Source organism: Gallinula chloropus (assembly GCF_964237585.1).
Source record: "Gallinula chloropus genome assembly, chromosome: 1".
NCBI classification, from domain to species: domain Eukaryota; kingdom Metazoa; phylum Chordata; class Aves; order Gruiformes; family Rallidae; genus Gallinula; species Gallinula chloropus.
Window position 1 is genome coordinate 121,399,070 of NC_140085.1, and position 16,780 is coordinate 121,415,849.

The 16,780-nt window shown below is 39.7% G+C and overlaps 1 protein-coding gene across 3 annotated transcripts in view; it reads left to right on the top strand.

Annotated features, from left to right (window-relative positions):
• Nucleotides 1-16,780, top strand: part of CASK (calcium/calmodulin dependent serine protein kinase) — a gene marked incomplete at its 5' end in the record, with an annotated part of 219,985 nt that overhangs the window by 92,476 nt on the left and 110,729 nt on the right. For 2 of the 3 annotated variants that reach the window (XM_084262855.1, XM_084262856.1), the window contains 2 exons: nucleotides 9,571-9,648; nucleotides 10,864-10,936. In XM_084262855.1, coding sequence (XP_084118981.1) covers nucleotides 9,571-9,648; nucleotides 10,864-10,936 — 151 coding nt within the window. Of the gene's footprint in view, nucleotides 1-9,570; nucleotides 9,649-10,863; nucleotides 10,937-16,780 lie in introns of those variants that run through there. The other variant, XM_084262854.1, reaches the window with a different exon arrangement.

Consider the following 16,780-nt stretch of genomic DNA (forward strand, 5'->3'; position numbering starts at 1 on the left):
TATTAGGGTCTAGTTATCCTGAAAAGAGGAGGACAGCACAGAGCAGCAGAGGAGACATCAGCCCAGCTGGTAATGGGCTTTTTGTGGCCTGGCAGATGCTTTCATGAAAATGAATTTAGGTCCAGCACATGGAGTACACAAGTAACCAAACCTAAAACTTTGTCCAATCAGTTGCACATAAATGATACATAGGTCCACTACTGTTTCATAAGCTGTGACCTACGCTGAGCAGCTGCTAAAATGAATATATTGCCAAAGCTATTGTTACGAACAAGTACCAGTTAAATGAGGAAATGCAGCCTAGATCTGATAGCAAGCTATTTTACCACTCAGGTTAAAAAACAATCTGTGCCCAATTTGGAAAACGTGTGTTACAATGAACATTAAAAAAAATCAAGGCACATTTCATAGAAGCACTGATCAACATGAACAACAATGAAGTCTAACACAAAAAAAAAAAGAAAGATTTTTTTTAACCACTATTTATATACAAATTCAAGCAGTCTTTAGAATGGGACCATCATGTCAAGTTACTAGTGGTTTGTCATTAGATTTTTTTCCCCTGACACCCCCAGCTGCTCCCCAGAAGGGTAATGGACTTTTCCACTGGTGGAAGAGGTCCCCTGGGGGCTCTGCAGAGCCTTTGCATCTGAAATAGGGCCAGCTCTAGTCTTTATCATACAGGCCAAATTTTCTTTCCCATTCTGTGGTGGTGTTTGTTGACAGCTGAATATCAAGTGATCCATCATTGGTCTTGAGTTAACTGTGACCTTTTACCTAATAGAACCATACAATCAATAGAAGTACATCAAACAGACATATTTTACAGTGTCAAAACAGATGAAAGCAATATTCTCTCTAATTCTGTGCCATACAACAAACAACTTGCAAAACTCACTAGGTATTTAAAAATTCCATTTATGAAATGGTACAGTCTGGTTTCTTTGTATGTCCTTAATAATGTGCTGTGCTGGACACAGGGTTGTCCCTGTCATGTGATTTTATCTTGGTAGTTCATGCATGTGATGGGGGAGGAACACTGGGTTTACGTAGAATGCTGTTTTCTCTTTTGTATATAGCTGCCACTTTTGGTTTTATATTCTGTTACTTATTCCTTTTTTGAGGTTTTGGGTTTTTTCCCCTAATGGCCACTGGTCTTTATCAGTGAGACTACTTTGAGAGGGGTCAGCTACTTGCAATATTCCTAAAACAAAGTAAATATTCCATTTGAAGTGTCTGAAAACTACATTTTAGACATAAAATACATTACATGCACTTTATCCTCAGCACAATCAAAGTATGTGGACTGAGAGTACTTAGCTTTCGTGATGAAGAGCTCAGGCTCGTGAGCAGGGAGTGAATTACAGATACTTTAATATTTGGTCATTTGTAGAACATTGTCTCACCACTATACATGGGTGGGTTTGCTTTTCTTATGCGTTCTGAAGGAGATATGTCTATTGGGACATTAGATCATGTTTACATTTATCAGCTAGGCTGTAGATATAATACTTATGTGCATGTAACTTGGCCCTTTAACCTAGCTAGCATGTAAAAATGCTGCAGTTTTTAAATCTTGAATTCATAAAGGCTGTACTTGAAAATTATTGCAGTCAGGTTTACATTAAGTATAAGCTTATGAGGATTTCAGTGGCAAGTGGTCCATTCAATCATGCAGCTGCTTTGAAGTGTTAAGAAAAAAAAAGGGGGGGGGGAGTGAAGGCTGTCTCCTCTGCTTCGTTACCACACTGTGAAATAGCAGTTTCTTGTTTTGTGGAGTAAACACTTTTATTATTTGACTTAATCCTGTGTGGTGGTTTAACCCCAGCCAGCATCTCACCCCATGCATCTGCTTGCTCATTCTCCCCTGGTGGGATGGGGGATAGTCTTGGAAGGGTAAAAGTAAGAAAACTCCTGGGTTGAGATAAAGACAGTTTAATAGGTAAAGGCAAAGCCACACCATGGAATTCATTCCCCGCTCCTCATGGTCAGGTAGGGGTTCAGTCATCCCCAGGAGAGCAGGGCTCCAGCACACCTAATGGTGACTTGGGAAGACAAAGGCCATCACTCCAAATGTTCCTCCCTTCCTCCTTCTTCCTCCAGTTTTAACATGCTGAGCATGGTGTTGAGTCCTGTGTTCGCTTTTGGGCACCTCACTACAAGAAAGACACTGAAGTGCTGGAGTGAGACCAGAGAAGAGCAACAAAGCTGGTGAAAGGTCTGGAGCACAGGCCTTATGAGGAGTAGCTGAGGGAACTGGGGTTGTTTAGCCTGGAGAAAAGGAGGCTGAGGGAAGACCTTATGGCTCTCTTACAGCTACCTGAAAGGAGGTTGTGGCCAGGTGGGTGTTGTTCTCTTATCCCAAGTAACCTGTGATAGGACAAGAGGAAATGGCCTCAGGTTGCACCAGGGGAGGTTTATATTGGACATTAGGAAAAAATTCTTTACTGAAAGGGTTGTCAAACTTCCCAGTGGGATGGTTGAGTCACCATCCCTGGAGGCTTTTAAAAGAAACATAGATGTAGTGCTTAGGGATGTGGTTTTGTGGTGGCCTTGCAATGCTAGATTAATGGTTGGATTTGGTGATCTTAAAGGTCTTTTCCAAACAAAACCGTTCTATAATTCTGTATGGTATGAGATATCCCTTTGGTCAGTTGGGGTCAGCTGTCCTGGCTGTGTCCCCTCCCAACTCCTTGTGCACCCCCAGCCTGCTTGCTGGTGGGGTGGGCTGAGAGACAGAAAAGGCCTTGGCTCTGTGTGGGCACTGATCAGTAGTGACAAAAACATCCCTATTTATCAGCACTAATCCAAAATGTAGCCCCATACCAGCTACTATGGAGAAAATTAAATCAATCCCTGAGAAACCCAGGAATCTTGTTAGGATTCCAGATATGGTTATGTTTTTTATGCAGTCTCACCTGCAGTGCTTTATCTTTTATATGGCTTTACAGTTCTTCTGCTCTTTCATACTTGCATAATGCATTATCTAGGAGGGTTTTTTTTTTTTTCAAAAAAGGGCTTAAATCTTAATGTTTAAAAGTAAAATCTGGTTTTTTCACATCGAAACAGGTTGCTGTCATTACTGAAAGGAAAAAGTTTCAGATGCACCTGGGTTAAATGTTTGGGCCAGATAACCAAGGAAAGAAAACACTTTCAAATTAATTTTGAAAAACTTTGAATACTCTCAGAGAAGTCATTAAATTAGAGATTCTGTCTGTCCTAACTTCAGATGTTTAAAAAAGACAATCTAAATTTGAGGCATCTCTTCCCACACACTGAAAGGGAACCTAAAGTGACTGAGTCCAAATGCTTTAAGGCAACCAGTTTTCACCAAGTACTAAATAGTCTGTTTTCAAACTCTTTTGATGTACGTACTTTGTTTTTACTTCATAAAACTCATGTTTGCATTGTATTTCTATTGGGCATTTTTTTGTTCTTTTTTCACTGTGTTGTGCATATTCAGGACGCAGTAGCCTCCTTATTTGTGGACACAAAGTTTAGGCAATTATCTGGTCTCGGCATGCTGCTTCTCATTTGCCTCCCATAGCCTGTGAACAATTGGCTGATTACAGTCAAAGAAGTGATAGAGAATCACAGAATCGCAGAATTGTGGGGTTTGGAAGGGACCTCAATGCATCATCTGGTCCAGCCCCAGAATTTAAAGCTAACTTATGTTTGAGGAGTGAGATAGCAGGTTTTCACAGAATCACAAGGTTGGAAAAGACCTTTAAGATCATCAAGTCCATCTGTTCCTGTCCTAAGCTAAACCGTGTCCCTAAGTACCTCATCTACCCTTTTTTTAAACACATCCAGGGAAGGTGACTCAACCCCCTCCCTGGGCAGCCTGTTCCAGGTCCCAACAACAAGTGAAGAATTTTTTCCTAACATCTAATCTGAACCTGCCCTGGTGCCGCTTTGTGCCATTTCCCCTTGTCCCACCTCCTATCACCGGGCTGAAGATAATATCTTCCACCTCTCTACAACCTCCTTTAGTTAATTGTAGGTGGTGATAAGGTCTCCCCTCAGCCTACTCTTCTCCAATTTAAACATCCCCAGCTCCCTCAGCCGCTTCTCAGAGCATTTGCCCTCCAGCCCCTTCCCCAGCCTGGTTGCCCTTCTCTGGACTCACTCAAGGACCTCAATGTCCTTCTTACGGTGAGGAGCCCACAACTGTACACCGCACTCAAGGTGTGGCCTCACCAATGCCGAGTACAGGGGCACAATCACCTCCCCAAACCTACTGGCCACACTGTTTCTGATACAAGCCAAGATGCCACTGGCCTTCCTGGCCGCCTGGGCACACTGCTGGCTCATATTCAGTCTGCAGTCAACCAACACCCCCAGGTCCTTCTCTGCCTGACAGCTCTCCAGCCAGTCTCCCCCAAGCCTGTAGTGCTGCATGGGGTTGTTATGCCCCAAGTGCAGGTCTCTACACTTGGCCTTGTTAAACCTCATCCCATTGGTGTCAGCCCATCGGTCCAGTCTGTTCAGATCCCTCTGAAGAGCCTCCCTACCCTCAGGCAGGTCAACGCTTCCTTCCAGTTTATTGTCCTCTGCAAACTTACTGAGGGAACATTCAATCCCTTCATCGAGGTCATTGGTAAAGATGTTGAACAAAACTGGACCCAGGACTGAGCCCTGGGGGACACCACTCATGACCAGCCTCCAGCTGGATTTGGTTCCATTCACCACCATCCTTTGGGCCCGTCCATCCAGCCAGTTTTTAACCCAGCAATGTCCAATGTTTCATCTTGGGGTTTCTTAGCATTTGTTTATTTCTTTCATTTGACAAGCAGAAATTAATAGGGAACTGCACTTCATTAGTTTTAATGTGAAATTAGTTTTAAAAGCCATCTTTGGGATTTTCCTATTGATGGTGCCAGTCGTAGAAATCAGGATTTTTATCTTCTATGAAATTTTGCTCTTTTGTAATAAGTAGCAGAATTTGGCAGACAGCTGAGAATTCAGAGCACTTAGACACTGATTCACTGGCATTTTGGTATTTATTATAACTTAATTATCACAGGCCATTAGGTTGCATTATTTTAGAAAAACTTCATAAGACTCACTTTTAGGCAAAATTAACGGGTAGAAACCAATATAAAATGTAAATGCAAATACTTTTATTCTTAAGAGTTTGTATAAACACGAACTAACAGCATTGCTATAGAGGTTGTATTTTTGTATGTCCTCATGATGCAGGCTGACAGGAGCTTTTGCCATTAAGTTGGAGTATGGATTAAAGGTTTCAGGTTAGGTACAGTACTACTTTTATGTTACCATCAAAACCAGTGCTTTTTAAGTATGCATGCGTTCTTTCTTTTGTACTACTTAAAGATCAAGTTGGACCATCACTACAAAAACACAAGCAGGAAATTGTTTCAAATATACCTGTTTAGAATGACTACTCCTAATATCATGTACTACCCTATATAATCTCCTAGCAGCCTCCCGGTACCCAAAGGGGCCAACAAGAAAGCTGGTGGGGCTGTTTATAAGGGCATGGGGTGACAGGACAAGGGGTAATGGGCATAAACTGAAGGAGGGCAAATTTAGATTAAATATGAGGAAGAAAATCTTCCCTGTGAGGGTGGTGAGGTGCTGGCACAGGTTGCCCAGAGAAGCTGTGGTTGCCCCTTCCCTGGCAGTGTCTAAGGCCAGGCTGGATGGGGCTTTGAGCAACCTGGTCTGGTGGAGGGTGCCCCTGCCCATGGCGGGGGGTGGGACTAGATGGGCTTTGAGGTCACTTCCAACCCAAATTGTTTTACGACTCTGTGATCATCTTCTACTCTGTGATTTAGGAATTAAGTGTTACTCAGTGAAGTTTGTCGGTTAGTTGTGAGTAAACAGTATGAGTCAGTTTATGAAAAGCACTGAAGTTCATCTCTTGGCTGCCAGCAAAGTTGTAAAAATGTAAAGCGTGGAAAAGTCTCTAAATATGATGAGAAGGTAAACTCAGGAACATTACTGAGTTATCTGCAATGAGCTAAACCCTGGATGCATTGCAATTTACAGCAAATAAGAGTTTCTCTATTTTTTGGTCTTAATTTTCAGGTTACTATGCGAGACTTCAAGAAAGTTAAATACTGTATTTTTAAAGTTTATTTGTAGTGAGTGAAGATGACTAGTAGATAAAAACTGTCCAACTGAAGGAAAAAATGCCATTGTGCACAGACCTTTAACATACATTGTACAAAACTCAGTAAACTTGGTTATGAGTCACATGCCAAGTCTTTTTTTCTTTTTTTCGGTAATGATTCAATTCACTAAAGCAGTGCTACTCAAACTTTCTGATGTTGTAGGCCACATCTTAAGTGATCTGAAAATTCAAAGCTAACATACCCCAGCATTAAAATGTCACAGAATCGCGAAGTTGGTAAAGATCTTTGAGTCCAACCATACCCGTTCTCTACTAAACCATATCCCTGAGCACCTCATCTACCTGTCTTTAAATACATCCAGGATCAGTGACTCAGCCACCTCCCTGGGCAGCCTGTTCCAGTGCCCAATAACCCTTTTGGTGAAAAAGTTTTTGCTAATGTCTGATCTGAACCTGCCCTGGCGCAACTTGAATCCATTCCCCCTGGTCCTATCAATTTTGCTTGGGCAGAGACCAACACCCACCTCTCTACAACCTCCGTTCAGATAGTTGTAGGTGTCAGTCTATTCTGGGATGTACTACGTATTCTTCCATTGCCTGTTAACCTCAGAACAGATTTCTGCATTGAATGGGACTCAGGAATAAACTTCCTGGGCAGGTCACAACGTATCATCAGCCTTGTGTTGAACAGTAGAAAGATTTTCACAATGTGAACCGTAGCACCAATGGGAGCTGTGGAAAGAAACATTTATCCAAAGGGGCAACATCCAGGCACAGTTCTGCTAAAAATAGAGGGGGACAGGGGATCAATAGTCAGATATGGGAAACTGGAAATGTAGTTCGTACTGATGACCGAAAGGATTCAGATGTGCTGGTGCTGCCTATTCACCCGTGCTCAGAGTTGGCACTTGAAGGGTAGATGAGTGACCAGAGCCAGTCAGTGTGGGTACCTTCCCTGAGTGCCCTCTGCCAGTACTGGGTGATTCTCTCCCAGATTGCAAGCCTGCTGTAATTTTACCAACTTCTTTTTGCATCTTTCACAGATGTCTCAAGCATCTCTATATCTCTGTGTGGTTACTGCAGCAGATTTTAAGTCACCTGAGGTTCTATTTGTTTAAATTTTCATGGGTTTTGCATACCTATTGCTGATGGTCCTTACAAACTTTGAGACTTCCTGAACTTTAATTTCATCAGTATCTCTAAAGTTTAGTGTTCTAGCATCACATAAGCCTTTCAGTTTCTGCAAAGTCATCTTTTAAGTGGTTGTGATGTTGCTGAGTTTTTAGTCTGTTAGTGCACTGAATTTACTGGGGTTTCTTATAACTGAAGCCCACTCACTCTTTTGCAGCCTCAACTGAGTAAGTCCCATAGGATTTTCAGATGAAATTCAACATCATTGGGGTGATACAAGGCCTATTTATACAGGGAGAAAAACCTGCTCTTAAAATAAGATTTTACCATGAAAAAGTAGTCAGTTGAAGTCAGAGATAAATTACACCAGTTGTATATTTCTACTTTTGAGATCAACAGAGTTCATCTTAATGGGATAAAGTATTCAAACACTACGGCTCACAGTCTGTAGCCATTTTTAGTATCAATGTAATTTTAAACTAAGGGAAAATTTTTACAGAAAAAAAATCAAAACTGGCACTCAGTGTTACAAAATTTAAATGAAAAATGCCAGTACGTATAAGCGAGAGGTAGAAATACGTGTTAAAGACCGTTGTTGTTATAAATCCTTGTTTAATAGTAAAGTTAGCATAAAGGAGTGACATTCTCGGCTCAGTATCTCAGCAGCTATTGATACTGCAAAAAATCTTGAGCATCTCTGGATCTTAGTTCATCTGTAGTTTATAACAGGGCAGAATTAAATTAGTCTTCTCAAGGATTCTGCTGCTTCGCGAGAATGACAGCTCCTAATTTTTGGTATGTTCTGCAGTGCTTGGTGCTGCTTGGGTGTCAGTTCTGTTTCCAAACTGACCGAAATAAATTGTTGGAAGGAAGCACTGGAAGGGAGATTGACATGAGGGGTTTTTTCCAGTGAGCTAAATCCAGATTTATGTTGTTCTCACTGAATGTGACGGCGTTGCTGCTGTTCAGCGCTACGTATAGGGCAGCACAGCATATTCTCTGAGTGATATTTCGTTGTGTACACAGACTAACTGTGGGAAATGGAGCAAGACAGGAAAACCACTGAGAGAAAACCTACAGAGGAATATACTGATGCAGAGATGAGCAGTCATGCTTTGACAATAGGGCTTTCTGGTCTGTGGGCTTTGTTAAAGCCAAAGATGGTACCAGGTGCTGAAAGAACTGGCCAGGATACATTTCTCCACCTACCTAAATGAATGCGCATTTGTCGTGGTCGCTGGTCCTATCCTTCACTGCTCTGTCAGCACAATTTAATGTATTTTGCCTGGGGATGCCTTTTCTATTTATTTGGGAATCAAAGCTTCTGTATGTTGCTGGTGAGTCCCTGAGCAGAAGTTTTGCATTGCAGGTGTGTAACAAAGGAAAAGTGGTTGTATGCTGTCATTCTGGATAGTTTACCAAAATGGTCCTGATAATGTAGGCTTTCTGGACACCCTGCAAATTCTGCTGTGACACCACCCTCCTCATCCCTACCCTTGAGTCTTTGGTGGAGAGGAGAAAGGAAAGGTGTGAGGCCTGAAAGTGCCTTTAGAATTGATATTTTTGCAAGTGCCTTGTTAAGCATGAACTACAGTACATGCTTTTTATTGTTGCTATTGATGCTTGTTATTCTTTCCTTGCCCCAGCAAGCCATGAATATTTTTAGATATAAATCTGCCTTAGGTTACTTTCAGGAGAAAGGAAAGGAGGGCAGCTATCCCACGCCAAGCTGCTTTGGCTTTAAGGAAATGGTAGTCTGTTGACTGTGACTGTTGACACTCATACATCTCTACTCTTTGTGGGACGTTAGATTGTCAGAAAGACCTCAGACAATTAGGAAGAAAAGAAACAGCCTATAATCTATCAGAGATAGTAATACAGTATCTGTTTAGAGTCTTCATCTAAAATTCAGTTTGAGTATGATTTTTGTATAATTTGTCTTAATTATAGAGTTGCACTTGTATTGCTTTTAGAAACACAGCATCGTGTCACACATTAATTGTTAACTTGCAGAGCTGCCTTTTATGGGACATTGACTTACTTCTGGCTTTCACATCTTGTTCAGTGAGCAGTTCAAGCGATACCAGCAGTGCATGATTTTGCTGAACTTTTTAGAGAACTGTTACATGCCCTGAGGGGAGTGAAACCCTTAACTTGTGGCAAGCCACCTTCTATTAGATTCTCTATTAAATGCTGTTAATGCATTGTAGGTGTATCAGGAGTATTTTGTGTAGGATTTATATAAGTGGAGTAAATAGATAATTTTTTTTTTGAGAATTTTTATGTACTTGAGTGTAGCTATCTGTTTTAAGCATTTTTTTCCCTCTTTTTACCTGCAGTATGGATGGGGCAGATCTGTGTTTTGAAATTGTGAAGAGAGCAGATGCTGGATTTGTGTACAGCGAAGCTGTAGCCAGGTATGTATTGTAATTTTAATAAATTGCACAGGATAAATGGGTGAAAATGGAATATATCATTGTACAGTCTATACTATAAATAATCCTGCTTCCACAGTCTGAATGTTTATTAGAATGAATAGCGTGATAAAAGTAGAATTTTGGTGCATTTTGTAATTTATTAGTTGTATATTTGGATAGAATCACTGAATAAAATGGTATTTCGCATCCACTACTTAATTCTCTGTCTTGGCCTTTTATGGACTTCTCATAGAATGGCATTAGGTGACTTGCCTGACAGGTGTGAGTTTTATTGGTCTTGCTAGATGGAGTCTTTTTTTTTTTCTTTCTTCTTTTTTTTTTCCCTTCTTTTTCATATATGACTTTACAGTCACTTCAGCTTTTCACTTCAAAGGTAAACTAAAATCAGAGTCTGTATAAGCGTAGGACAACAAAACCCAATATCCTAGAGGCATGATTAATGCCCATGAGATTCTTTGTTTGCTTTTCTTGACACTAAGTTTTTTAGCATCATAGAAGCCCATTTGGAAAAGACATAAAGAGGTCTCTATTTCAACCTCCTGCTCAAGGCAGGGTCAACATTGTATTTGGCTTATGTTCCTCAAGGCTCTCTCCAGCAGGACCTAGGAAAACTCCAAGAATGGAGATTCCACAGCTTACCTGGCAACTTGATCCAGTGCATAATTATGTTCCTAGGGAAATATGTTTCCCTATAACAAGCTGGAACCTGCAGAGGACAAGGATTTCCTCCCTTAGCCCACTAGGAATGCTCTGCCTGATGCAGCACAGGGTGCTGTTATCTGTCTTGGCTTCCTGGTGTGGTCAGTAATCTATTAGGGGATCCTTTGGACGTGGGAGAAAGTCTGCATCAGGCAACCAAGATCTTGGTTCTGTCCCTTTCTGTGTTTTCTTATTAAAAAAACTGAAGAGTCCTGACTCTTTTTGTCAAATGAAGAGGATTATTGAACCTTTTAAACCTTTGCAAAATGGAAAGCACAGACTTTCCTACTTTTCCTTGGCTTCTCTCATAATAATACTCAAATTTTAGATTTTATTATTCATATGCAAACTCTTATTCACATGCATACTGCACTCTGTATTTCAGGTTAAGTTGGTTTATTAGTTTTATATAGTCAGACTCTTAAATCTTTTTTATATATTTGTATAGTAATTTTTCCTGCAGATTTGTCATGTATGATGTCTTTGTTTTTTCAGTCATTACATGAGACAGATATTGGAAGCTCTACGTTACTGTCATGATAATAATATAATTCACAGGGATGTGAAGGTAAGGGGGTTTAATTCGTTTTCTTCACCACAATAATGCAAACTACTGAATTTTTATTTCAGTTTTTTAGAGGAGGGGGGAAGATGTAGAAAAGGAAGCAGCATTTGCTGAGTGTGTGTTTACTCTTGCAGTGCCATTTAAGATTAAATCCCATCTCTAATTCCATCAATATAGAACATTTAGAAGGTCTTTATTCACAGATTATGTATGCATTTGATTGCAGCTTACTTTAAAAGTCAGTTTAATTTCTAGTTTTTGAATATTCATATGAAATCTGCTTGCTTTTTTTTTCTTGTTAGGAAAATATGTGTATAAATTAATTGCATAAATTAAGCTGGAATTGATAGATTATTTTGACAGCATAATGACAGTCTTCATCCAAAATAAGGTTTCAGAGAGATGTGCATGGTTAAATACTATAATATTAGTAGTATTATCTACTTTTTGCAAGCAGTCATAAATACATAATATGAAAATTTGTCTAATGCAAACAAGTTTGGGAAGAGAAAATACAGTGTCTAAGAACAGTGTAGGTACATGCTCTTTGATCTCATGCATTTTGTACAATTTCTGTAGCTTTTTATGGAATTGGTTTATCTCAAATTACTGTAATGTAAATAATTATGAGCTTTAACCTTACGTGAGATTGACTTTCTTCATTTTGAATATGTATGTTCTTTGGTAATGTCATTTTCTAAGTTTTTCCCACTTTCCTTCTCTGAGAGTTTGCTTTGACCCAAAGTGAGTCAGGCACTGCAGGAATTAATGAAAATTCTAACGAGCTCTAGTGGGGCGATTTGAGGAGTACTGGGAACTGAGGAGACTAAGAGGCTGAGCAGTACTTCACACTCCTATGGGTGGTCTGTGAGGGGAGAGAGTGTGGACACTGAACTGATGATTTTTATTTCAGGAGTCATTCCGTCTTGCATGCGCACGGTAGCAGGCCTTGCCCAATCTCCTTTTCCTTTCTTTCTAAAATGAAGAGACTTGCTCCATGCAATAGGTTGAGGCTTGTTTTTACAAGTCATTTTTGACAGCAAATTCTAAAGACGGTCTCTTTTATCATAGGTACAGTGTCTCCTATTGTTCTGTGTTGAAGGTTCTAGGATCTTCTGATTGTGTATTTTTGGTACCACAAAAGAGCTTCAGAATTAGCATAATATTTATGTCGCTGTGTCTTCTTGAAAGCTGTGTCTGGTTTTGTTGGACCATGTTCTTAAACAGAAGCAAATTTCAGTTTCAAGTTTTACAAGTTTTACTCAGTTTTACTGAGTCTAAAATTGGAGTTTATTTTGCAGCTTACCCAGCCTGCGAAAACTTGAAAATCACTGTTTTTATTAAATAACTTCCTTAGAAGTAAATCTGTTCAGTTACATCAATGAGTAAGAATTTTTAATGTACCTGTCTAAATTAGTGTATGCCAATAGACAGTGCTTTGCTTTGGGAAAAATAGTGCAGAAACATAACCACAAGGTTTGGGCAGAGATCACATTAAGCTAACTGCAGTATCCCAGCTCTAGATGTCACTGTAGACATTGTTTTGAAAGGAAGTGGACTAAATGACCATTTCCAAATTATCTGAATTAATGAAAGTGAATCAACAAAAATATGTAAGGTTTATATAGTCATACTGTTTATTTATTTTTCCCCTCTTAAGCTTTCTGTAAATAGTATTTAAAACTGCAGAATGTTTTGTATTATCTGATGCACAGGAAAATTAGTACCTTATAGTCCCTGTAAGAATTAGATGCCTTTTTACTCCCTTAGCTCTTGACTGATTAGGAAGGGTTAGACAGCAATACTTAAATTTACTGTAGTCTGGTGGCAGAAACTTCACCTGACTTCTGTAAGTGACAAGTCCTACCAAAGCTTCTGGAGCACGATGACTGCAGTGTGTATAAACTCCCATGTGCCCTCTGATGACAGAATGAAAACATGAAAAATTTCATAAGATGGCCTATAATTGTCTTAATTTCCTTTACTGCTTTGTGAGACCAGCCATTTCTTGAGTCGCTGTGTATCATTTGACCCCCTTCAACCTTGCTGGAAGGCTTTATAATCAGTGATAATTGCATCTTTGCTTAACCTTCAGTTAATGTAATCCTGCTTTCATTCACTATGTGGTAGTTGGATTCTATGATAAGGAAAGCAGAAAACCATGACAAAAAAGCAGAAAACTCAGACAGCTGTGACAGCTGTGCATCGGAAATATGAGTATCAAGAACTGTTTCCCTTGCCACTTTTCTCTTGAGCTGTCAGTATTGGACTATAATGAAAGTACAGAGGAGAAGACCTTTAAATCAGGACAAAGAAATACATGAAAATTTGCTTCCAAATTTGCTTCACTATTTTCTGTCCTGCAAAATAGTGATTTCTCTTACTTCACTTTCAGGAATAAGAAAGTAATGAATTGGGTTAACTCTTTATTAGAGTGGTTCTTGTCTTTACATAAATAGAAGTGAAGATAGTTCTGTATATGACTTGATATTTAGCGAACTAAAACCAGTAATGAAACCATGCTCTGTAGCTGTAATATCTTTCTTTAAGAAAGAGAAAAATTAGGTGTGCCTCTGCAACTCTTAGTTGTGAAGGATACCACTGATCATTGAATTTCCTTAAGTTCCGTACTGTGGAATTATTTTAATAATTATGATGTTAAAGCCAAAAGTGATGGTTTTGTTATAAATAGGTGAACTTGATTATTTCTGATCTCTGGACAGGTTATGTGGGGTAGAATACCTACGGCAGCATCGTGCATTCAGCACAGTCGCTTTTGGTCAGCATTCAATATTTTCAGTTATATTTTCAGGGAGTGGGAAAAGTTGCTCTCTCTTGTCTTGACACTTTCACTGAGTTATCTGTTAATAAGAGGATAGGCTAACATTGGTTTTGATAAGAGACTTCTGTGCTTGTTAGTCAAAGCAGAATGTGATTCTGGACAAGAAATAGGCTGTTTAAACAATGTCTAAGTTGTGAAGCAAGACAGCACTCTACAAAAGGTTTAGTGTTTATTGCACGTTTCCACCTGTATGTTTTTGCAATAACTTTAGTGGAATGTTGTGGTTTTCCCATAAAGCATCAGGAGGTTTCACAATCTTCAGCTAGCCTGTACTGTGATGCTTATGTAGCATTTTATACAGTTGCAGAAATCTTGCTATAAAAATACCCTTTAATATAACTGATACAAGAGCAAGTTAATCACCTCAGGAGCTTTAGTTGCTGGGGATTTATCCTTAGTTCATTCCAAATACTCCCAACTTTTTTCTATGACTGCCATGTAGTTTGAGTGCTTGTGTATGTTTCTGTGATCAGTAAAATGGTGTGCAGCTGGATTCCAGGCAAGTTTGTTGGCTAAATGTAGACATCCAAACTTTTTATTATAGGCTTATCTCCATAGGTATGAAGACTTGCTTCCAGCATGTGATCATCTAAATAAATAAAACTGCTAAAGCAAAATTACACAGATCCTGACTTCTCTGCTGTTAAAAAAATCAGTTCGATATTTCTGTGACTGGCAGTAAAAACAGTTTTTCCAGAGTGTAGGACTAAACATTATGCAGTGTGTGGTGTCTCATTCACAAATCTCAGTTGGTCCAGGTGACTTTAGACTTGATCTGTGGATAGATTTGCATGTTGACTTATGTGCTATACAGAACTTAATTAACCAATGAATTCTGACAGCACACACAGTTACCACTTCTGTCATTCATTGCCTAAATGACTTGTTTGGCGCTTCAGATTTTGCCAGTGGAGCTCAAGGCTCACAGCTTTGCTTTTGGGTATATCTAGAAAATGAGTAAAGCTTGTACATGTGTGTGTATGTGTTTATGTAAGTGCATATTCAACTACATAAAAAAATAACTGGAATAGAAGATATTCCTTAAAGCCATCTTCTCTTCCCAATCTCTCAATACCTAAAACAAGAAATCCATTGCGTGTTACTTTCCTTCTACTCTTCACTTTGACATGGAACCTGTTTTATGCTTTCTGGGGACAGACAGTAATATCTGGGGCTTTTCCTGTTTTTTTTCCTAGAACTTACTAGATCCTTGACATCCGGTAGCAACTACTTTGTGAGGATTTTGTTGCATTGTTGCATAGTAAATTGTTAAAAGGTTATTAAGGCTGCAAAATCAATAGCAGTGGATCTGTCCATGGTTTTCTGATGACTACTTCCTCCTTCAGTGCAGAAGCTGAGAGGCTCCAAAACCAAAGCTTTCAGTATCTTTTCCTCGGTGTTTCCTCCTGCCACCCCTCCTTCCCGCCCCGTATATGTCCCCTGCTGTATATATGCTTCCTATTTCTTCTTTTCTTCCCCATTTCTTCTTTATCTTACCCTTTTCCTAGTCTACTGTTCGCTGGCTGCTGGATGTTTGGAAGCAGTTTTGACTGAGTAGTACATTTATGCTGTTATGCTACTTAGAGCTCAACATCTACATGCTTTCTGATCGGGAAGTTTATATATTGCAGTGATTTGCCCAGCCAGTCAGAAAACATGTATTTTCTTATCAACAAGCTGGCCACCCGTGCAGCACATCTGAATGGGTTTACCAGAAAGTAGGCAGACACTAGCAGTCTTTTAATCTGCTTTGCAAGCCATGTGCTGGGCCTGTTTGCCTTAGGATCTTGGGTTCCCTGCTATGGAAATTGATTCTTTTCTTTTTTATTATACAATTCACAAGTCACCTACTAACTTTGGATTTGCCACCAGGAAGTCTAAGCATTGCAAGAAGTTTAGTGGATGAGCTGTGTCTGGCTGAAGTATTTCTTTGTCTCCTCTCCTCGTCCTTTCTCTTTTGGGAGATTTTCTCAAATTGCCTGTACTGCACAAAAGTTTTTCCACTATTTAAAACAAGGAAAGCTTTGATGCAGTTCAGAAATTCGAAGGAGACATCAACTATGTAGGAAAAATATAAAGTGTTTATAATTTTTGATACTATATAGAAATGATGGAGTCTTGCTCAGAATCTATCACGAAGTTATATTTGTAGATCCCAACATTTCATCTGTTTCTTACCTTTTGATAAATGCAGCACTGGGGAACAGGTGGTTGTGACTAGAAAAGTGAAGAAAAATTACTTAAGCCTATGCTGCTATCAAATGTATTAAGAAAAAGATGCACAGGCAGGCACCCTGCTGAGATATCCCAACAACTGCACTCCCTATAAAACGTAGTTAAGGAAGAAGTAGTGAGTTCTCAGTTTGGGCCTCTCCAGATTATGAGAACATGTAAACAGCTTTGCTCACCCAGACTCACAGCCACTGATCTAAATCGAAGCAGCTCTGAGCCACCTGGAGGAATTGAGCTCCTCAGTTCAGTCCTGAGTAGGTACTTGGCCACTGGTTGTGTTGCACAGTCAAACACCCCCCTGCACAAACCAGCTTCCCCTGCTCAAGGGGAACATAGCAAAGCAACTATCTTACAGTGCATCGTAGAATTCAGCTCTGAAGCTGCCAGCTTCAGGTTTTTCTATAAATTGTGTGCTAAAACGTCACGGGAGAATCCCACGAAAGAAGCAATCACTGAATTGTGTTATCAAAGGTAACCTTGTATTGAGTAAACTACTACGTTCCTATGATTTTCTGTGGTTTTCACTTTCATCTTAATTTAATGTCTGCAGAATACGAAGCAGCTGTCAGATGATTTGAAGTCTGGGTGTCCCTCCTAGGGAAGACCTAATATATTTTGTGTCTACTGGCACTTGGGTCAGTTTAGTGTATTGTCATGGAACTCAGGGTTGGAAAGACAGAATTGCTCAGTAAATGTTATCGTGAAGTTTTGTGTGAGTGATAGGATTTCTCAAAACTTGCAGTATTTTATAACACTTTTTACACTCTGTAAGT